This window comes from Ascidia mentula, chromosome 9 (genome assembly GCF_947561715.1).
Source record: "Ascidia mentula chromosome 9, kaAscMent1.1, whole genome shotgun sequence".
NCBI lineage: Eukaryota > Metazoa > Chordata > Ascidiacea > Phlebobranchia > Ascidiidae > Ascidia > Ascidia mentula.
In genome coordinates this window covers 3,986,829-4,010,505 of record NC_138574.1, presented here as the reverse complement: position 1 = coordinate 4,010,505, position 23,677 = coordinate 3,986,829, and the positions used below count along the sequence as shown (strand labels likewise).

General features: G+C 40.2%; 3 protein-coding genes across 3 annotated transcripts; all 3 read left to right on the top strand.

Annotated features, from left to right (window-relative positions):
* The first annotated feature begins 1,067 nt into the window (after positions 1–1,067).
* LOC145913945 (3-hydroxyanthranilate 3,4-dioxygenase-like) lies at positions 1,068–2,373 on the top strand. Its single transcript, XM_083001717.1, has one exon. The coding sequence runs from the start codon at positions 1,163–1,165 to the stop codon at positions 2,003–2,005; it is 843 nt and encodes a 280-aa protein (XP_082857843.1). The 5' UTR covers positions 1,068–1,162; the 3' UTR covers positions 2,006–2,373.
* A 198-nt stretch (positions 2,374–2,571) lies between these two features.
* Positions 2,572–6,782, top strand: LOC145913580 (noelin-2-like). Its single transcript, XM_083001297.1, has 8 exons — positions 2,572–2,919; positions 3,112–3,237; positions 3,309–3,429; positions 3,877–4,104; positions 4,403–4,548; positions 4,957–5,076; positions 5,454–5,609; positions 6,059–6,782. The coding sequence occupies exons 1-8, from the start codon at positions 2,614–2,616 to the stop codon at positions 6,188–6,190; spliced, it is 1,335 nt and encodes a 444-aa protein (XP_082857423.1). The 5' UTR covers positions 2,572–2,613; the 3' UTR covers positions 6,191–6,782.
* A 9,510-nt stretch (positions 6,783–16,292) lies between these two features.
* Positions 16,293–21,212, top strand: LOC145913864 (uncharacterized). Its single transcript, XM_083001627.1, has 8 exons — positions 16,293–16,890; positions 17,214–17,294; positions 17,740–17,912; positions 18,150–18,352; positions 18,571–18,789; positions 18,921–19,040; positions 20,071–20,188; positions 21,100–21,212. Exons 1-7 carry the CDS (start codon positions 16,293–16,295, stop codon positions 20,177–20,179), a joined length of 1,503 nt encoding a protein of 500 aa, XP_082857753.1. The 3' UTR covers positions 20,180–20,188; positions 21,100–21,212.
* Positions 21,213–23,677: the final 2,465 nt, after the last annotated feature.

The window sequence follows — 23,677 nt, the reverse complement described above, 5'->3', positions numbered from 1 at the left end:
GTAGAAATTGTAACGGTTTGCAGTAGAGCGGTTGCATTTTTATGTGTGAAAGCCACCAAAGCAAGTCATCCAAACGCTGCAATACACAATAAGGATATTATGGCGATCAAAAACATGCTCATCAGATTCATCAAACCTAGTGAAGCGTCCCGACATTTCCAAAGTAGAGCAAAGCACAGCCAATCTATGTCAAAAGGAATTGCATCCCATTTTTTCTGTAAATACAGTAATTAAAAAAATATGTGCCCATTGTTTATATATCTCTTCACGTAATTTATTTGCATAAAATATATATATATACAAATATTACAACCACTCGTTTAGGCGTTGGCGCGGAACACCACAATCACCCACAGAAAAAAGGGGCGATGCCGGGACCGAAGCATCGAAACGCAGTCATGCGTGAGACACCTTCATAAATCAGAATAACCGTGTTTAAGACTGCAGGATTTATTTTGAAATAGTACAAGTAGATAACTTACGTATTTCACAACATGTAGCCTATATTGTTGCTGCACGAAAAAGGCAATAGCTTTGTTGTTTGTTTAGCAACTTCGCAGGTAACGCGAATGATGAGTACATGATATAGCCATATGCTGTGGTTCGTATAGTTTCTTGCCAGAGCGTGCTCTCACTTTTAGCTATATAAACCATTGCATTGGCTTGTTTTATATTCAGATGTAACGTGAACGAGGTGCAACTGTAGAAACTGTAAAGGTATTTGATTACAATAGAACGGCTACATTTTTATGTGTGGAAACCTCCACCTATGTTTGGCTGAGATGAAGCAGTGCTGACGATTCACTGACTAGATAACGCGTAAGAAGACCCCGTATACATACAGTCAGCAAGTGCCGCATTGTGTAGCATGACGCTGTAATACGTGGGCTATTTTACTGACACTGCACAGGCAGTTCAGTACAGATGTACAACTGTGTTTCTTGCAAACGATAGTATCCTGGACATCTATATGCAAATGATTTTCACAACTTGATGGACAGGGCTCCGATGCATGCAAAACATAAATTGTTGGCTAGTGGCAGGCAGTGAACTGTAGCACAAAGTTCGGCAAAACCTTTTACTATCATTTTGCAACGCTTGGCTGGTTTTACATTTCAGCAGATTTGGCATTTATTTGCAGCTTAGTTTTTTATGTTTAAACATGGCGTTACAAGTTATCAACATGAATGCTTGGACTGAAGAAAATAAGAAGTACTTTTTGCCACCCGTTTGCAACAAGATGATGCACAACGACCAGCTGAAAGTGATGCTAATTGGTGGCCCCAATATTAGAAAGGACTATCACATTGAAGAAGGCGAAGAGTTTTTTTATATGGTGCAAGGTGACATGTGCCTAAAAGTGGTCGAAAAAGGAGTTTACAAGGATATTGTCATTAGGGAAGGCGAAGCATTTTTGCTGCCTGCAAGGGTCCCACATTCGCCACAGAGATACGAAAATACTGTAGGATTGGTGATTGAAAGAGAAAGGCATAAATGCGAAACAGATATTTTACGCTATTACGTAGACGGCAGCATGGATGTGCTCTTTGAAAAAGCTTTCTACTGCACCGACTTAGGCACTGAGCTGCCGCCAATTATCAACGAGTTTTTCAATTCGGAAGCTCATGAAACCGGAAAGCCTGACGCTGCGAACGTGCTGACAAACTACCCCTTTGAACTTGATAGCGAGGTAGACCTTGGGAGTGCTGAAGTTTTGAAAACGCTAATAACCCATTCGGGGGATGGCTCTTCTCTGTTTCGTGGTAAACACCAATTCAAAATCACGGTCAACACAGAGGGACAATCGCAACCAACAACTGGAAACGTGGAACATTGGATTTGGCAGCTGAGGGGAAAATCCACTGTGGACATTGGAAACACAGTTATGAATCTTGCAGATGGTGATACCCTGTTAATACCCCCAAACACTGACTACAAGTGGAAACGAGGTGCTTGTAGCTGCGCCCTCAACATATCCCAGGAGCGTGTTATCGCAACCGATTAAACTCACATACCGTACTGCTGAAAGCGATTTTGCGGTTTCGTTTGGTGTTAGTTGTATGCAATGAACATGTCAGTGCAACAGTACGCATATTGCAATTTATGCGAAGGGAATTTATTACCCTGTTATGCATTCCTGCTTTACTTTGTGAGTAACTTTGCTTGTATAACGCGGCTTTGCCAAGAAACCTATGTTTAAACTATGTTGATAATTGCTGCGCCATGTGGTAAATGCCATTCAGGATATGACGTCATTTGATTGTCGAATCTGACGTTTTCTATCGTCAAACAGGCCAATGTTGCAAAACGTGGTATTATCCCTTACTCAACAACAAGTGTTGTTTTTCGCAATAAGTAGGTTGTTATTATTGAGAACAAAAGCTTCTATGTATGCATGGAACATAACATAATCAAGAGCATATCGCAATTAGATTATACACCTTTACCAAATACGGATTATAAGCAATACATTATCTTAATCTTTGAGAATGCCCGAAGGCAAAAAAGTGCGCCCGCAGCTGTGTGGCTGTACGGTTTGCAGTCTTGCACTGTAGTTGGAATGAAATAGTATTGAGCACGTCGGAATTACAGGCTTGGTGCCAGTCACGTACCATGCGCTTACGCTTGTTTTACACAGCGGCGACGCTTGTCAGTCTTTTGCAGTTGACATATTTCGTGCAAAGACAAGTGAAGCTTGCAGAACTGGGCAGGAATGCAGCTGTGGAACTAAGAAACCTCGAGTCAAAAACGTCGGCCCTAAGACATGCATTTCTTAATGCCTCTGACCGAAACAGGCTGATGGAAACGTCGATAAAACGAAAGTATAACGACCTAAAAAGAATTTGGGAGACTAGCAGAAAGAACTATGTGCGTATCAAAGGAGTACCAGAAAAGACAAACGAGCTACTTGAAGAAAAGGCAAGTTTGATAGCCATCGGCAATGGTACAGTTTAAAGTACTACAATTCCAAGTGCTTGAACACTGGTTTACTTAAACTATTGGTTACATTGACGCACAATTTATCGCGAAAAATGATACATTTATACTTTAACGAGCAAAAATTACTTGGACAGTAGCAAACTTTTTACCTCTGTAACTTAACGCTTTCAGATAGTGGAGCTAGCGGACTTTATTAACGTTCACATAACGATTGATGATATTGAACGAGCGAACCGAATCGGTGTGAAACGAAGAAATGGCGCGAGAGCGATTGTGGCGCAGATGTCGTCGTACAAGGTTCTCACATATGTAGACCGAAACGTGTAAGCTCGTTTAGCGGACAAACAATATTGGTTGTTTTTTTGTAGATCAAACAGCAGCTTATCAGAGAGGCCGCAGCACCATTTCGAAACTTGGAATTCACTATTCAAGATGACGCAACTAATTACGTTATGCCGGTTGCACTTGAAACAGCATCAGAGGCAAAAGGTAATTGTGGAATGTTTTAACCACTGTTTAAAAATTTTATTCGGTACACGCGCCTTGTCTGCAAAATAATAGGGTAATGGTAATAAGGTATTTGGTGCAGAGAGGCAAGAAAAACTATAAACGATCATTTTTTCCTTTTGTAATGTGAAATTTCAACAGATTGGTTTGTTTAAAAAGCGTAATACCATAAATTAGCATCTGTAAAAGTTTTGTTTTATTCGCAAAAGAAATATTTATCTTTGCCCTGCTTGTAATTTTGTGTTTTGCTGAAACAAAAATACAGATGCACAACTAAGAATCACAAGCTATTTCTAGTGTTTTTTTCATGTTATTTTTTACTTTCTGTAGCGATTTGTAAAAACATTAGGTAAGATTTTCTCTCCTCTCCGCTTTACCGTGTTCTCTTTTGTTGGTATTTTTCACATTACTTTTAAATATCATTTGTAGATTGCCGCGAGTTGGCAGCAGTGAGCAAGCCGATAGTACGAAGCCAATCGGATACGATGTTCGGATGTTGGATGAGAGATCCGTTCCTATCATCGGACACTGCCGACGGGGCTATTTGGGTGATGTCACATTTCTACGAGAATAAAGAAGTTGAAGAATTTGCCAACCTCCGTGACGTCGCTAGAGGGCGACCGAGAGTGGTGTACACCCTTCCGTACGAATGGGCAGGTGAGCAAACAGTGCAAAAGGTTCCAAACAATTATTTCTTCATCGTTTCTTACGGCGATTTGTTAAATGGTCACGGATTGTTGACCAGATACAGAACAAGTCAACGAAATTTCTATTTAAAATTTCTATTTTAAATACGTGTTTTTCAAACCAACAACAGCAAGCACATTTTTTACCCACCTGTTAAATTATCCCAAATCCGCCTGAATAATTTATTCCGTTTGTAATCAAACAAAACATAAGAAGGCCACTATAGTCATGCCATGTACTTTGAAATTTGTAATTGCATATTATGTAGGCACTGGACATGTGGTGTACAACGGTTCTTTATACTTCAACAAATTCAACAGCACGACAATGATCAAGTATCAGTTCTCAACTAAGAAAGTGCAGGTTGAGAAAAATCTACCCGGTGCGGGATTTGGCAACACGGCGCCATACCAGGTACACGAAACATAGGCTGAACGCATAGAGAATATTCGCGTATGTAATTCACTTTGTGAACATTCAGATCTGTATATTTATAATTAACAAGGTATCCGCTGGTATTAAGTTCCGCATATCGAACAATTATAAAGGAACAAAAAGGGATCAAATTTTGTAATTTTTCTTGTTTACATTTGTATGATTTGAATCGGAATAAGCAAAAAAAAACATTTTTCTTTGTGTATTTAGAAACATAAATAACAAGCCTTATTGCTTTGAGGTGTACCTTATATGGGCACAGGTCCTACATAAAAAATCTAATATAAAACGACCAATAAAAATACAGTAAAATACCGCCAATGATCTGATGCTTGTTACTAATATATCCATTTTTGTTCGAAAATTACTACTTATTGTGGTTTGCAGTGGTCCGGATCAACCGATATCGACTTTGCAGTTGACGAGTTCGGTTTGTGGGTAATTTACGCCACACCCGACAACGCCCTGGACATAGTCATAAGCAAACTTGATCCTCTAACACTCGAGGTAATGTTCCATGCCACAGTTGAACCCATCGTTTCCCATTATGGGTTACATTCAGTCAATGAAGGCTTTTGTCGTGTTATAGTATGTGTTTGGCATCACTAAACGTTGAGCAAGAAATAACGCGGTCCACTATATTATCGGAGCTATCTTGCAGTACAAGAAACTTTGATAATACGGGTATATTTTAAAACATAGCACAGCACGTACAAGGCCATGCAAGCAGCTCGGATACCTTTACATATGGTCGAAATTAATTTGTATAAATTTATTGCATCACTTATTGAGCAACAAAACTGCACAGAACGAGGTTAACGATGTCTTCGGCTCGTTCCAATTCTTCAAGATGGCAAAATTATGGCTCGTATTTTACATTATAGGTTACTGATACGTGGAATACGAACTGGAGAAAGCAGTGGTCTGGGAATGCGTTCATGGCTTGTGGAGTCCTCTACGTATTGAAGAAATACGACGAGGTGGATACAAGTATCGGATACACGTACAACACCAGGACCAAGACTTACAAGCACGTAGACGTGAGTGTTGGATTTGTTTTCTTTACCAACATAAAAGTTGAGGGAAGCGCAAAGAAAAGCCAAATCTATCTCTAAAAACGATTTTTTTGATATAAATTGCGACTGACAGGGGAGCTATAATTCTCTGTTAAAAGGTGGTGTAAATTTTTGTTAAAAAATTGTTAAAATTGTGATGTTTTATATCACGCGAAGCAATTTTATTTCCGAAATCAAAATGCATATTTTAAAAATCCAAAAGTGAATCATGGATTTAAAATGAATACGAAACGTTTGCTTATAATGATGAGCATATTAGCTTATTTAAGTTGCGCCCTAACGCGGAATACTCTGCTGGCATATGTGCAAAGCAAACAAATACATGACATTTGAGATTCATTTCAAAGAGTACTTAAATTTAAATTTGATATGATAAAACTTACAATATACCCGCTATGCGGTCCCTGTTTCAGATTGCCTTCCGTAACGCGTATGAGTGGAATAGCATGTTGGCATACAACCATAAGGAAAAGATCCTCTACGCTTGGGACAGAGGATTCCTTGTCAACTACAATGTAACTTTTGCAGCTGAAAAAGGGACGTGACGTCACCAAGACTTCGTGCAAAAAGTCCTGAGACAGGGGTCTTAAGTTGGGTTTGGGTTGCTTTAAATGAATGACTTTACTCCTTGTCTTATACTCCTATGCAGTGCTGAAGGTAAGCTGGAACGCTCTGGAACCGGTTAAATACACTGGTTACTGCACCCTAAATGGCAACAAGAACCTTCACAAAATTATTCACAAACTTAAGAAACATCCACAAATATTCCAAAACTTTTTGTTTTAGTATTTCAAGTATAAAAAGGGTTTCTGTTTTCATCACTGCATACACACGTCAACTGCCATATTTGAAACAGACACGGCGTATAAACTTGATGATTGTGACATCCATTGCGTCTTACACACTGTGGTGTCGCCTGATCTAAGTTTTGCACATATGGTGCTCAACCAACGTGGTGCAAAATCCACGCCAATAAATAATAAAACCATTGTATTGTATTTGTTAAAAACTATTTAAAGCTGATATCTTCCAGTATTTTGCCTATTTTGCAGGTTTACAAAAGGGTGAAATTAACTTTTAATTTTTGTTGGACCTTAATACGTAACGATAATTAAGGTTTTCTTCCTGAAATGAACTTTTTTCCAACACCACTTGTTGTGCGTTGCACAGGTGGAAACATCATCGTCGGTTTCCAGCTAAACATGTATTGCATGAAATAAACTGCCTTTAGACACGAGTTTTTTTTATATTCTATTTTTATATTGTCATCTTACGGATAGAGCAGATGTTTCCAAATGGTGCGATGGTTTAAAGTTGTTGGGGCGTCGTAAGGTAACTTGGAGGCTTTGGAAGAATTTTGTTCCACTAACAAATTGAATACCCTTTCAGCTGTTGCAGTGATAAAGAACAAAATATCGTATTACGCATGCAAATTCGTCCTAAAACACGGTCAATATTTTTCCGGTGCGGTGTCATAACATTTTGTTGGAGTCCTAAAAACGTCATCGGGTCATATGAACTCCTGGGCTACAGAGTCTTTTATAGTTACTGTATTACTCATAAACATCAGTTAACTGAGGCGTAATGACGTCTATTAGGAGAGAAAAAAAAGTGAAAAATATACCGAGCAAATGAACGACAGGTGTTTCACCTCTGACAAACCATTCACAAATCCGACGGCCCAATCAAAGGCAATTCAACATCTGTTGAGAGATGTTATCAGCAAATCACAAACACTAGGTCTGTCCAATCGGCCACCGGCGGCTCACCAATACAATGGCGCTCATGCGACATACGTGTGACGATATTTGCAGTGGTGTTGCGTGGTACCTGACGGAAGCACGTTTTTGATGTGTTATCAGCAACTCTGCCCTGTTGACAAGACCTCCGCGTTATAATTGTTCACCTGTTGCTCCCGTTATGTAGCAGGGGTTATGCAAGGGTTTTTTTTGTATTCTGTCGTTGCCTTCATGACTTTATATTGAGACTACGAGTGTTGAACGCAGGACTGCGATAAAATTGTGTTTAATCCTGTAGTTGTCATATTTGTTAAATACCCAACGTGTTCAATATTGAACTAACCAAGGTTATGGTAAATGTTTTATACTCAAACACACACAACTGCTGAGGCGTAAAGCTTTATTGCAAATCACTGGTGCCAGTCTGCCATAGAAAATGGTTACGTTTTATTCGAGTTTAAAATAACTTCCAACAGTTCAGCACCAACAATAAAATGGACGCCGGTAGTAGAAAAATCCCAAAGAATTTTGAGTTTTGATTTTGTCCCAATCTTCTGCTTACAACCTTGCGGTTTGGGGTTTCACGACCTATTTTGATTTATTACCTTCCGTAGGCCGGGTCCACACTCACGCTTTGCACCGGCGGATTCTTTGTTTGTTTCATTATACGCCGGCGTGCGGGCGTACGCTCGGGACATTGAAACAAACAAAGAATCCTCCGGTGCAAAGCGTGAGTGTGGACCCGGCCTTAGTCGTGCTTTTAACAGAAAGGATTTTATCCTTTATTATAGGACGAGTCCGTCTATTAATATTGGTTTATGGCTAGGTCAAAAAATGTTATTTTATATCGCTTTATAGACTCCAAAATAAAGTGTTATTTCTGGATTCGAGAATGGCACGTAACAGGGACAACGTCGGTTATAATTTTGTGTTTAGGTGTGACCCGACAGTCGAACGTGCAACCATCGTTATATGTACTGGCTGTGGTTTATTAAATTATAATTCACATATCTCTGTCTGTATTTTGCATTCATTTGTTTGTCTTGTCCGCAATCTTGGAAAATTTTATATGGTAAGTTGCATTCTACGCTTCTTCACAAAATTTTGAATTTAAAACAAATACATCGCAGGTTGCCTCTCGCAGAAAATATCATACTACAACGCAGTACTCAATTTAAAATTCGTTAAATTAAGCATTCGATAGATGTAGGCCACCACTTGAAAACGTCAATCCCCTTTTCCCAAATGACACCAACCCGTAAGAAGACAAGGTCGCACGCAGGTCGTTCCTGTTGACGCTCGGAACGCGTTCAGGAACGAGGATACGAATCCAACTCAACAACGGGATGTGAAATACATGACATTTCCTATTCCCACTACGACTTCCAGGACAATAGGACGCGCCTTTTCGTTGGAATAGTCAGCAACGCAACAGTTGTGCGTTGTTTGCCGGGTTATGCCATCGCGGTCGTTCACCGAGCTTCATGCGGCGCTTAATTTTTAGTCACAAGTGACACGTCTTCGAAAGTGGCATGTGACACACCCCGAAAAGCAACAGGTACCTTTGAGTGACGCGCGTTAAACAATCGACGGGATTGTGGAATAGGCAACGTTATAACCACTTGTAATTGTTTCCGATGCGTAGCTATGGTAACGTTAGGAACAACAGGATAGTCAAGGACTTTCACAAATGTGACCATGTCATCTGGCGGTAAAGACCATTGTATATCGTTTTCCATCAGTCATATTGTGCTTTATGGGAGGTGGTTACGTTACGTATCAATGGGGTTTTGGAAAGTTTTGTTGTTGGGTTGAAGTAATTTATCAAATATTAACATATTTGATACGATATATGGTAAGCTGTTTCACATTTTCAAAAACGTCATGGAGTGAAAAAACAGTTTATCACAGTTGAAAGCTTTGTTGAAGATTAAAAAATTCAAAAAACAACGGATAGCTACGGTATATTTTTTGAAAATTGCGATGAGCACTCCCTTACTAGTACCACAAGTCACCAAAAATGTCTCAAGTAAATACAAATCCTTGGAATCTCAGTTCACTCATTTGTATTTTTGCTAAACAAAATAATTCAAACAGAAGCGAAAATCAAGATGGGGTAAAAAAACAGCACTGAGCACAAACACCAAGCCATCACGGGTGTAGACCTCAAAACGAAACCACTGAACGTCGTGGAATATTGCACAATGGGTATGCCGAGATCCCACTTGCAAATTCTTCCATTTTCGACGACCGGCGGTTGGTGGCGCGTCCGGACAGAAAGCAGAGTGCGAAATATAATTAAATTGTCACACAATCACATACCCTGTTTGCCCTCAAATCCGAAGATTCATCATGGAACAGGTCTCACTGGTGAGGAGTCGTAACAGACGCGTTTAGAATGCGAGCGGTTCGCTCAAATATTGACCCCCAAGCGCGGTAGGCATTGTGCTGCGATGGGCCCAATTAGCGACGCCGCGGGACAATGCTGCTCCGCGGGCCCAGACCGGCCGTCTGCAAATAACGTCATTGGGGCGATGGCTGCCAATCAAAACGGCAAACGGAAAGAGGGGCGGGTTTAGATCCGGAGCTACTGAGGATTGAACCGCGGTCAACAGCCTCCATCCTTTGTTCCCGGCACGTAGGCGAACCAGGACGAGTGACATCGCGTCCGGGTGGTCGATTTACCTACGACCGCAGTCCTTTGTGGTCGTCTGTTTGCGCGGTTCTGTCTCGTACGTAAACTAACCTCATCTCTGCCGATTTTTACGGAAACTGGGCACGCCTAATAAGTGACTAAAGTGTATTAGACGATGGTACAGGAAAGATCGGGTTTGCCGGTTTGGTTTCGCGTAATATTCAGTTCCGCACTGCGGTCTCGCCTTTGTGTGCTTTTAGTTTTAAATTGCGTCCTTATGTGTTCTCCGTGTGATGGTTTGGGAAGCAATACACGTTTCATTTATTTTCGTGCTTTAAGCTGTTAGCAGTTGCATAACTTAGCCCGATTCATCACCTACATGTTGTTCCGTTATTTCATCAAAAACAAACAGTTTAGAAATACTTTTAATTAACAATGTTTTTTTGTTTTTTTAAAAAAAGAATTTGAGTTTAAATTTACATAATAATTTGACAGCCATAAAAATAAAAACTCCGACTGATTTTGGTTCTCTTTTTGCACACAGAATTCCTGTGTGATGAATTACAGTTTAAACAAAACAGTCACGTCGGCTTTTGAGTAATTATCGGTGAAATGCCATGAAAAAATTTAAAAAAAAACTGCTTCAAACTGTGTCAGAAAAGTGTTTGGTTGCAATTGTAGAAAAAGAATAGCGCAAGAATCAAGTCAACGTCACAAAAAACATTTATACCTGTGCGAAACAACAGCCAGAAAGTACCCTGTAACATCAAACAGCATAAGCCACAAAGTTAGAAGCGTATAAAAATAATATCTCACAGCAAGGGGCCTTTGGCTGCGGGATCAAAATTATCAAAGGTCGCACGTGAATAATGCAACCCTGAGAAAATCAAATCGGTTAATGAACAATAAAACACATCAGTGGCCGCCATCACTCGTATATATAAGCAGCCGAATAAACAACGCGAGTAGAAAACCGGGTTTGCGTTGATGGCTTGATGAAAGGGTCAAGATTTGGCCGCCATCACAGGCCGCGCCCTGTGACCGGAAAGGGCCTTATCGGTCCTGGCCTTTATCTGGCCCGCACTCCCGTTTGAGGAACCGGTTATGCTGCCACTCGAGGCCTCTTCACCGGCGCACGGTAAACGTTGGCTTCCGCATCGGGGTTTGGCGAGGCGTGATAACGCTTTTTCATCGGCGTCGTGACGCAGAGCGACGGTGGCGGACGTAGAAATGTGTCACGGGCGCGCGGGTGTTGTTGCGCGATGGTAAACAGTTTTATTAACAGCTTTGAGCTCACGGGGACTTCAAACACCTAAAAGGAACACTTAGGGCCCCATGGGCACCAATGCCGCTTAAAAGAGTGACAGGTGGTTTCTAGATACACTTACACGATACTCAATATTTGTCACCCCTCAGGGGGTGGTTAGTTGCAAAATATATGCTTAGACATCACAGCCCCCACTTCAGGGCGTCGTACTGCCTATTGATGATTCACCAAGTTCGTCTCTACTCACGAATAACATGTTTTTATTGTACTACGAAAAGCATTTTACAGTTTAAAAAAAACTGTTATTTTCTCAGATATACTGACTTAAAAATAAAAATGCAATCATGGACAAATCATTGTTTACCGAAATGTAATATAACGTTAAGTATCTTCAATCTCTTGTCGGCTTTTCAGCCTGAACCACTTATGGTTGTTTTCCTTGTCGTTTACGAATCGATGAAAATTACATTTGAGATTAGTTTAAAGTAAGCCTAAAGACTGGGTTATAGAAAATCGCCTCTTTATTATACTTTGTATCTATATTTAAATACCCTATGGCCTCATCAACCCGATGGCAATTTCCAATATGTAAACCCCGGATGGTGCTTCCGTTTAACATCCGGCAGAAAAAGGTCAACAAAGTGAATCGTGGGTATATGGTTATGGAGTAGTGCTGTGGCGGCTAATCTAGTGTCAACAGTGGCTTCGTTCCGGGACTGAGCGGAGGCGAGCAGATCATTATTCAACGATGGCCCGACGCATTTGTACGATAATGAGGTAAGTCATATTGACTTGCACCACGCGCCGTCGTGTGTATTTGTCTTGCCACGACACGAAGCGGAAAAGGTCCTGGCGAGAGGCCCGGGCTCAGAGGCGACGGGACGGCTTTGGAGGTTGTTAGTTCAGGATATACTGTAAGCCACAAGTAGATGATGCGTAATTACCCATTATCTCGGGGTTCAAGACTCCTCTTGTGTCAGACAAGGCTTTGCTCGAGGAAGTTCGTAAGTAGCGTGACATAAGAGGTTAAGGAATAAGTTATAAGGTAATTGAACTATTTTAATGAGTTTTCGAATAGCTCTTTACAAATGTTTTTGGAATCTTCTCAGATTGCATTTATTGCGCTAACGCACGTAAAGAACATACTTACACTACCTGATGTCGGCGGTAAAAACATAGGCACAAAATCTCAATATCACGAGCAGTTGGCATAAAGTCTGTAGCTAGGTTTGATGAGTAAAGACAAGAGGCGTTATAATACTTTTTAACGGGTCGATTTTCGGTTCACCGACTAAAATCTGCTCGTTTTTGTTGTCATATTTTTGTACCTTTTCAAGAAAAGCTACAGAAACATTTCGTAATTGCAATACTAAAGGCGCGAACTGGTTAAAATACTGTATGTTAAAGTAAGTAATTTCTGATTCTCGGAGTTGTACAGATTTGTACGCCATTTTTTGGTTTGGGAAAGTCGCATATCGCATGGGGCCTTTTATAAACAATTTTGTGAAATTTATAGAGTGATTTACAAGTTTCGTGATTTAATTTTTGCCATCATTTATTGAAACCCACAAACTGCTAGGAATTGGCAACGGTGCTGTTTGCGTGACGTCATCCGTAACGTAAACCTGACAATACGACGTAACCAAAATGGCGGCATTATTTTCAAAACATAAGTGCCACGATTCCTGTATGGCCAAAATTTGGTTGGGTAAATTTTGGACTCTGCATTTCTCTGAAACCACAGAGAAAAGTGTTGTTGAATTTACCGAACTTAGTAATGTTTCTTGTTTCATCTTTCTCGGGGATGACAAACTAAGTTCACTTTTGTGGTAAATTTTCTATGGTCGTGAAACACAAAGCCTTCAGTCTGATTTTGAAGAATAAAGTATTTTAATTTACCGAGTGTTCACGCACCTTTAAGCAGGAACATTAATCAGGGTTTTATTATTTTAATATTATTATTACGTTATATACCTCTGGACAACTAGAAAGTTGACGTGATTGTCTGCTTAGAGGTGTTTTTCGGACACTAACAACACACCAGTAAGTTTAATTTCACAAAATATCGGCAGAATAACAACAAACTGTTATTTTTCCCGCGTGCTATTAGCTGAAAGGTACGTTTTCTTCTAATTTCAAAATTTTATCGTCAGCAACAAATGACTCAGGATCATTTTCTTATATAACTTATCGATAAAATCAGATACAAAATCTTTGTTGCCCATGAGACTGATGGGTGGTTTAGATATTGATTCAAACGGTTCTATCTGTTGCGTTCGGTACGAAATCCCCATAACTCTTCATGGATCTTAAACAGAAAGTACAAATGACTTACGGTATTTTCTTATTTAACCTATTGATAAAATCAGATACCAAGTCTGTGGTGCCCATAAGACTGTTTGGTGATCCCAATCCTTATTCAAAGAGTTCTATCAATCTATTTCAAAAAGGTTAAAAAAACAATAAAAGTAAAGCGTTCAAAAGTGTTTGTTTTCTGACTAAACAAAACAAGAATCTTAAACGCCATCACACATAAATCTCTATAGCTCATCAGCCAAACGATAGACCTTCCCAGACAACGCGTTTTGCTTTGATTATCGCCAGCTTTTACGCACGACTCCATGCTTGATCGATTTATTAGCGCCACGTATATCAAGTGTCGGTTGGCAAACTTTAATTGCGCGGCGTTTGGAGCTTGCAGGCCGGTCGGCGGTGCTTGATATTCCCGAGGAGCCGTTAAACTATGTTTGCATGCGCTTCATAAAACGACAGAAGGATTAAGGAGCTAACTATGTTGCAAATAAATTCCGCGTGGCCAAACTGTTCAATACTTTTGGGTTGTGCAATACTGTTTCCTACATGAAAGGTTGAAAAACGAAGACGAGCATTGTCATGGAAATGCAAAGTTGTTACCGGATGTTATGTTTAGTAAGAAATTATTTATGCCCACTTGTAAATTTTAAAGTGATTGTTTTAATGACGCCTTACCTTTGTGATGCAATATAACAAGTTCATATTTTAGGAATCTTTGGAAACAGATTCAAAGTAATTTCATTTCAAGTGAAATCATTTTCAAACATTAAAAATGTTGCGGAACGATATTAGAAATACACAAAGAGTCAATTTTTCAACCGCTATCAGTTTTAACATAAAATCATTTCGAACTTTTGATGTAATTTATTGTGACAAATGATTGCGACGTCGAAACGCAAAATTTCAACATCGCTCTGCGTATTCAGTGCAGCCCCATATGTAACGCTATATTAATAAGCACCGCGTTTACCGAACCAAAGGTCGTTTTGTTTTAACTGCGGTCGTTAGACGTTTAACTACCGAGTGTTCATGTTAGCTATTCAGCAACAAACTACACGAAAGCAGTTTATGAATAGAACACAGGAACTGGTGTAACGTTGCTTTTGTATTACCCAGACGACACTGGCTTCTGTGTACAAACTTGTACCGGAAGGGTATTTGAAATGAATAGCTGCTTTACGATTATACCCACGCCGAATACCCGCTGCCGCTTTAACGGCCCGTCGAGTTATTACAGCAAAGAATATTTACTGCTGATGACGCAGCGCAAAGATTTACTGTCGAGCGGGGAGAAGATTTTTTGATACGACCGGGACGGCTATTAAAGCGCCGCGCAAATTTGGCAGTTGCGTTCGTTTGTGAGCTCGTAAAAGCTGGGGGCCATCAAATAAGCTACCGATGCGCCGCAATCCAACGGACGATCGCACGCAAAAGTCGTTTCAAGCGTTTTTCGGAATTCCAAAATGAATATCGTATTTGATAACAATGGAAAAGCGGGCAATGGTATTTGTAGATGCTGCATTTGTCAATCTTTTCGAAAATCAAAGTAAGTTGTTTGGCTTAAAGGCTACTGGAGTTTTCTCCATTTTGCAAGAGCACTCGTTTTCTAAATATACCGCAACATTCCCGTAAAGCACCCTAAAAATTCTTAGTACCTTTAAAACACACATCCACCTACTCAGATAAAACGACAAAAAGGCTGTAAATGCCTTGTAAAAGGGTGTAACATAAAGTTACTACCGCAGTGTCGCAGTTCAAATATGGAACATCATGCATAACTGACGAACTGAACAGGTAAACCCGACCAAGGGTCGTAGACCGCCAGGTCTCTGCCGGTTGGGCTTGTTTTCACCATGGCGCGACTTTACAATCGTGATTCGGTATTAAAAGCGATAGTAAAAGCCGCTTACCATGACAAACAGCTACCGGTAGCACGCTTAACGACTTGGCCTTATTGGCTAAATGCCGTAATACACGCTCACAAATCGAAAGACAATCAAATATAACTTTTAGTATACCCTGTACGGTGGGGTGATCGTCCTCTGGGCCATTGGCCTTCTGTAACCCAGGGTTGATCCTGTCACGCACCCTCAGTTAAGGGCAATATTTGGAAGCGTTTGGTATTTGCTGAAGAAATCAGGCGATTATTAGGTATTCGCTGCCATGTGTGACACAGACTAGTCAAGGTTTATACGGTGACATTGAAGGTCGGCAAGAAGATACAGCTCAAGCGTGATAGTGAGGCAAAGAGGTCTAACAGTCGCTACTGCTTCATGAAATTATGAAATTTTGGCACACATGAGCAACTAATGCAAGTGACTACAAAATTATGCCGAAAAATGATAAAAGAGATTAATATCACAGAAAGATGAATTTAAAAATGTGAAAGGCAGAAGGGGTTTTAGGGTGATATTACATAGATTGTTTGTTCGTCGTGATTAACCAGTCGATGTGTGAATATTGGTGCTATGCAAGGTGGATGTGGAACAATTCATTGCTTTGACTGTATCAAACAGCATATCGAAATTCGGTTGAAGAGTCATGTAAATGCCCTGGAAAATCACGTCAAAGCAAAACTGATAAAACATATCGAAATTGTGTGGATAGCATATTATCATTACCCACAAACGTTCAGAAAAAATGAAACAAAAACCCTTTTTCAGAGATTAGAGTTTTTATACTGTTTTTAAAAAATGAGCAGATTATCTTTTTACAACGATTTTCCCAACACTTTGGGGTTTCCCCTGGGACCCCCTCTGAAGCAGAAGACGCCGGAGACCTTCGCAAGTCCACCCCCACCCTTCATACAAACCAACTTCCTGGAGACCATGAAAAGTTTTGCTGCCGGTTACCCCTATCTTACCACCCCCAACTCCACGTATGAGAGTCTCATTCTTAACCCCGTCAACCAAATGACCTTTGCCGCACCGACGAAAACCCATAGTTCAGGGTTTGAAAGAGGATTCCCAAGTCCCCCGAGCGACAATGGGGACGCCATTGGCCCGTCTCGGTCCCCAAAACGTGGGACGGACATTACACCCCCTTTGTCACCCCGCGAAGAAAAAGCAAGAAGTGATTCGGACAAGCGTAAGTCGGACGACTGCGATTCGCCGATCACGAAAAGGTTGAAGGTAAATGAGGAGCATTCGGAAAACAGTCACCAACCGACCGAAGATGGAAAGCCGCTTTCCCGTCAATCTGAAGAAAGAATTCCGATGTCAAACGGCAGAGGTTCGGGCGACGCAGCAGAATATGGCCGCACAGAACCAGCTCTTAGTAGGCAACAAAAAGGTAAGTGTTTATTTTCATTATTTTTTTCTAGTAAAGTTTTGGAGTGGTACAAAATTAGAAGGAAATAGAATGCATGATAACGTAATATACACAAACAAAATATACATATGACGTCATCATACGATCATAGCTCGCATTATGATCATTGAGCACAATTATTGCGTGAGAGTGGGTAACCATTGTTTACATCAACGTGATTTTAAACTAGTCGATGGTTGATTGCAAATTGATTTGAAAAAATTTACCAATTTTTACATCCAATGGTTATGTGGATTTAATTAGTGAACCATGTTTAAATCTAAGAATTATTTAATGTTGCGCAGAGCAAGCAACTGTCGGCGAGTCAAAGATTGATTTCAGAAGGTTGGCCGCTTCACTTTCCAACGAAATCAACGCAGAAAGTGGTACTTTTATTATTCGAACTTTCGTTAGCCTTACAGGTTGCCACCAATCCACTTTGAGTTGGTAAAATGTAGAATCTAAACTCTTTGTTGATAATTAGAAATATGAATGCCAAAGCTATTATGCTTCTCTAGACGACTAAAACACATAACGTGACAGTTGCTAACTTGCTGCAACTCATTCCGAATTGGCGCTGACGATGACCGCAATTGTGTTCGAAACGTCTATTCAATGGGAAGCATAATAGCGTTGGCATTTATATTCAGATTAAATAACTCCAAGTTTTACGCACCTAAGAAATAGAAATTTTCAGCTAATGATAAAATAGCCTGTCAAAACTTTAAACTTATACCGCTTTTCGCAAGAATAACAACCACTTGAAGTTATTCCACCTTAATAATTGTTTATTTTTTTAAACATCCAAATAAAATTTCAACTGTTATTCAGGCGATACAAAATTTTCGCCATCCGATGATCAAGTTTCCGCAAAGTCCTTCGCCACGTCGAGCGCCTACCGACTACCTTCGCCACTAGAGGGCGATGCGATACCTTATCCCCTAGCAAGGGACTTCCCCGCACCTCATTGCTTTCCCCTAAAATTTCCAATGTTTCCGCCAACGGTGAGATAACATGTTTCGAATTAATGAAAAACACATTTTTTTTTAAAATACACTCTTACATACAGTGGTTATCCAATTAAAAATCAGTATTTGGAACAGGGTTTCCAAAAATAAAAGTAAAGTGATGAAGGAATTGATTGCAAACGTTTTCTAGTTTGCCAGAAGAGCAGTATTAAGCAATAAATATGCCTGGCAGCATCAGTAACAATTTATGCAAACGTTTTCGTTTACTCACAGATTGGTGCAAACTACCTACTTCCAAAAGCGGGAAATACCCCAATGTTTCCGCTGCCCTTCCTTTCCCATCAACACCTCCCCGTCCCCCCTGGAATAATCCCGGACCCACAAAGCGCCTACTGGACCCTGTTGAGGCAAATGTACGCCAGAATGCACATGGGGGCCACCATGGGCCAATACGGAACGGCCACGCCACCCAATAGGTTGGAATTTTTTTGAATTTCTACAAAATTATTCACAGTTTCCATGTTGTTCCCAAATATATAGTCTGTGACCAGCTTTTTCGCCAAAAGTTTGAGCTTAAAGCTTTGAAATATTGCATTGGAATATGGTTTAAACAAAACAACCACATTTATCAGCCCTTTCCTGCAACTTTTCCACACTATTTTCAATTTCATTAAAAATATCTCCATTTTTACAGCCCAGTGTTGTCATCCCCTTTCAAATCAGCATCGGCCGTTCACCCTGGATTTCCGGACCAAAGCCCCATTTTTGGCGTCCCCTACTTGCACCCCGGCCATTCTAGAATGATGACGTCCCTTTGCAACCCAACAGACGCAAAGATGGCTAAAATTCGCGGTCGAAAACCGGGGAAAACACCGAAACCGAAACGACAATTTATTTGCAAATACTGCGGAAGGTGAGGGATTTTGTAGTTCGTGAATAAAAAAAAGCAAAGTGAGATTATAATTCAATTACATTACTTTGTAGCAAAATACCATCAATTTTAATAAAAAGCTTACAATTTAGACCAAAATTTCTAATTTGCAGACACTTCACAAAGAGCTACAACCTCCTTATACACGAACGAACGCACACCGACGAACGCCCTTATGTTTGTGACATTTGCAAGAAAGCTTTCAGAAGACAAGATCACCTGCGCGACCACAGGTAAAAACACAATCTCCTATTTGAAATACTGCGCAGAAAAACACAGCATTAAGCGTGATGTGACAAGTGGAAAGTTTATGCTGTTCAATATTTCGCTGCTCTTGTTACAAATAAAATAGATTTTCCAATTTTTTACCACACCGGGATTTGAACCCCGGATATCCTGGTCATGAATCCCGATCAGGTTTTCTTCTTGGTATATATGGGTCGGGCGCTTGACCAATGCTGCCATTGCTGAAAACGTTTCAATTAGGCAGGTGACAAAATCGGATTAAAAATTATGCTCCCAACTCTAGACTTACACGTCATCAGGTACCTAGCCCCTGACACACCCCCTAAACTGGCGCCGCTATATTAAAGCTCAAAGGTCGTAATTTACGTTCACATAAATTTGTGTGTGCAGTAGCGTGTGATTAGCGCACAAGTCATTACTAGTTAAGAAATATTTTGTACCGCAAACTTTAAGCGGGACAACGTGTGCTGTTGGTCACGTATGTGTGTATCGTGTGTGTAATCAGTTCCTGAAATATTTAATCCTGTATCCTATATTTGTAAATGTACTTGGCCAATGTTTTCGACTTTTATTTTGGCATTATTGTATATTTTATACTCTTTTAATCCACTGAATTTTGGAGATTTTTGTCTGACTGAAAATTAATTAATCGCAGATAGTTTTTCCTAGTTGCGACAACCACGATTATCATACACCGGCAAAAAAACTTTTATTATGGCGACAGATGCATTTGTTTTAATTTGCACCTATATATAGCGGTTTTAAAGGCCTTGTTGTTAGGATGGTGCCATGGCAACCTTTTCCAATAAACCGGGCCATAAAATATATTGCACGTTGTCCCAGGAATTACCCATTGTTTCGCCGTATCACCTGCGCGTTATGTAGGCAATAATTCTTACGAGGTTGGCCAGATACTTTTGGATTTATGCGTTTACACGGCGGGCAATTTCCACAAGGGCGCGAACAATAAAACTTCCCACAGGAAATAACGGTTGGTTGCCTCGTTTGTGCTTCCAGGTATATTCACTCGAAAGAGAAACCTTTCAAATGCGAAGATTGTGGAAAAGGTTTTTGTCAATCGAGGACGCTCGCCGTTCATCGCACTCTCCACACGCAAGCTCGATAAGCATTTCAGGTAAAGACACAAACCTTAAACTGTAAAGCAAAAAGTATTTGGGAACTTGACTACCACAAATAAAATTGATCACAGGAATCAGCCTGTACAGGTCGATATTGATCGACGGATCTGTCTTACTGTTCCCTTAGTTTTTTCCGGATCTGTCTTTGTACGTTTTAGATATTTTTTTTAAAACAAGTAGGCGAAATTACTGTTTCTGTTTTAATGAAAGAGCACATACAATGACGCCGATCGCGTGTTACTTTTTTATGAGTTCTCGGAAGTAATAAAAAATTCATTAAATCAGTGAATAAAAACTAATGAGGCTGTTTTAGCCAAACACGTAAATTAAACAGGGTTTGGCCGCAAGGACTTCTTATGTTGTGAGTTTAAATGTGAAGATTACAACGCACGTGCCATACACAACATGTGGGATTGGGATAAAGGTTGATTCCAGGAATAAAACCTCAATTATTTGTAAATTATCGGTTCCCAAATTTATGAAGATGCGATGCATTATATGCTTTCTAAATCAAAATCCTTACAAAATGATATCATTTTTTGGGGGGATTTATCACATGACATTTGTGTTATGATATTGAATGTTGTGAAAGCTACCTTGCGACGCCCCAACAATGTTAAAAATACGCACAATTTCTGCATGAAATGTTGACGATTGTGGTAATAGGTCAAATACCCGGGTCGAGTTAAAACTAAAAATGAATATTAAATTACTACTGATGCTGCCAGGCATGTTTAATTGCTGCAACAATTCGGCTCTTCTGGCAATATTTGTATTGTGTTGACTTCTCGTCAACCACGCAGCAGTCTTCATCAAGGATGTAAAAATTCATATTTTAAACATTTTATAAAACAGGACAAATATCGTCCGATCCAAGAAAGAGGTCTAAAGATTGGTTGTTTTACAGAACATTTGCTGTCTCGAAGACTAACGACGTCGACTCGACAAATCAAACATATGCACACGACTAGCGCCACCTCCTGGAGTTGGTGCGAATTCAGCTCTTACAACGAATTCGACAACACTCAAACTGAGTAGAAAAAAATTGCAAAACTTCTTTAAAACAACTCATTGAGATTCGTCTGCACTCAAAATTTTATTTGTCATGTTTGCATCTTGTCATTTACTTTGTGAATGATCAATAGCTTTAACAAGTGGAGCCCATTTTTTGTGCCCTTTTCTTCCTAAAATATGGTCTCAGTGGTTTGTCAACTTTGTGCCTTCAAATCCTATGTTCCTTCTTCAAATACTTTTTTGGTTGCTCATTGTACATTGCCTTGCTTATACGTCTTCAATGTTATAGCTTATATGAGTTTCATGCAAAGTTTTTCAATACAAGCTTTGAGATAATGCATTTATCGAAACGTTACGAGCAAAAATTATTTACCCATATCCAACAATTATTTGAATGCAAACAAACGACTTAGGATTACTTGCAGGAATTGTTGTAGAATCTGTTACTGAGATTTGTTGGCCACAAAGAAACTAGGGAATTCAAAGTATACAAACTTTCATTTACCCATATCCATTTAGAAATGTTACTATATATAGTATAACTATAGTTATTTTGCCAACATTGTTTTGAAGTCAGGTTATGAATGATGAATAAAACGCCAGTCAACTTAATGTCCGCCTTAAAAGATGGACACGGAAAAGTAGCAAGGCGTGTCATGGCCTTTGAGAAATAAATGTGCCAGACCTTTAATTTTTGAATAAAGCGTAAAATTATAGAAACCACTCTAAAGGAACAAATCCCTTTCAAGTTTCAAAGCAAACATACCCCTCCAGACTGGCATGGGCCCTGGTGCGCCGCAACGGCTGCACCCCCGCCCCTCGTGGAACCTCTGTGGCCCGGTATGCAGTTAGTTAACAAACATGTTTCTCCTACTGGTAAGAATTATCAGAATTATTAAAACACAAGCTGCTAAAACCAAAGAGAAAGATGCAACCTTAGAACTAAAGGCCCGTTTACACACGAACACAGTTTGGCACGGCACAGCACAGTCTGGCACACACGGTGTTTACACTACTGGAATAATCGAGCACGACAAGTGCAAGGATGTCACTCTTGCCTTGCATTTCTCTGCATCGCCAGCGATATTATAAGTACAAATTGAAGTTGTTTCTATTGGCTGTAGATATTTATGAACAAAGGGCATGTACTGTTTTACATAGTTAAGACATGTAGGCTACTGTTTTACATAATTTTTTACGACGCAAGGTAACACTACAGTTTATTGAACCACACACCATAGATTATGGAAACAAAGATGGTATAACTGAACCAGGACAATGGTTTTCCACAGCAGCATCCCGCTGAGACGCCATTCCACATACCGCTTTGTAATGCAGCTACACGGCACCATTTCATACGCTCAAAACAATCGCTCACATGTCAAACGCGATCACATCACACAACCACAACTAAAATAATATATGTCCTCTCCTTTTAAGCAGTCGCCTTGCACTCTCGCATCAATGTGTGCCGAAATGTGCCCAACTGTGCCCGAATTTATGCTCATCGAGCAAAAGCGAGCACATCCCAGCACAGACCGGCACATCCCATCCCAGCACAACTCAGCACGCGCGCACAATAAAACAAACACGGAATCGTCTGTAGTGTAAACGGGCCTTAAGAGTAAGTCTTTGTGAATTATCTTACGTCGAGGCAGTGAATCAAGCAATAACTGTAAACCGTGAAACAAGACCAAAGAAGGAAGTTAAAGTCTAAAAAGTATTTGAAAACACCAGCGAATAATACACGATTTTAATGTCATTTGCTGCCTCCATGCGGTTAAAATTATAATCTTTTCTATCCACCAAGTGGGGCTATAACGACGTATGAAATAGGTCAAGGGCCTGACCCGAATGCCTAGCAGAAAACCTGATCGGGATTCGTGGCCAGGATATTCAGGGTTCAAATCCCGGTGTGGTCAAAAATAAGCAATACAGCCAGGTAGTAAACAACAATATAAAATGGATAATTGCTCGGCATGAGAAAAGTATCATTTGTACCAGACCGTGGCATCTCCTACTCATACGAAACCACATCCCGCGAAGACATCTGAAAACTACCAACGTCAAGCCGTCTGTTTGTGAAAACCTTAGGTCGTTAGGCCCAGTATAAGGACGCTTAAATGTTTGAGCATAACGACCTTCGTGGTTCATTCAACTTCTGTTACGTCTAATGATAACAATATGCCTGTCGATAACTCCCCATCCTTCAATGTGGCGGAAACAATAAAATACAGGAAGAGATATTAAGTTGACGGCGAAAGTTATCTAAGCAGCTGGAAAACATTTAAAACATAACGGGTCCTCGGTTACACCTAGTTTTGGTAGGCAAAAGTCACACCAATGTTTTAATGAGGAGACCTATTAGGTCGAAACAGTGGCCCTGTCTGCAACTCACTATAAATTACGTCCTGTTGTACTAGATTTCCTGTACGTGACGTCATCGTTAGTGAGACTGTGGTTGGAGGACA

Coding starts and splice junctions, on each gene's coding strand:
- LOC145913945 (XM_083001717.1), top strand. CDS start 1,163: ATGGCGTTACAAGTTATCAACATGAATGCTTGGACTGAAGAAAATAAG.
- LOC145913580 (XM_083001297.1), top strand. CDS start 2,614: ATGCGCTTACGCTTGTTTTACACAGCGGCGACGCTTGTCAGTCTTTTG. Junction 3,430..3,876: donor AACAGCATCAGAGGCAAAAG/GTAATTGTGGAA, acceptor TATCATTTGTAG/ATTGCCGCGAGTTGGCAGCA. Junction 5,077..5,453: donor TTGATCCTCTAACACTCGAG/GTAATGTTCCAT, acceptor TTTACATTATAG/GTTACTGATACGTGGAATAC.
- LOC145913864 (XM_083001627.1), top strand. CDS start 16,293: ATGAGCAGATTATCTTTTTACAACGATTTTCCCAACACTTTGGGGTTT. Junction 17,295..17,739: donor CGAAATCAACGCAGAAAGTG/GTACTTTTATTA, acceptor ACTGTTATTCAG/GCGATACAAAATTTTCGCCA. Junction 18,790..18,920: donor ATTTGCAAATACTGCGGAAG/GTGAGGGATTTT, acceptor TCTAATTTGCAG/ACACTTCACAAAGAGCTACA.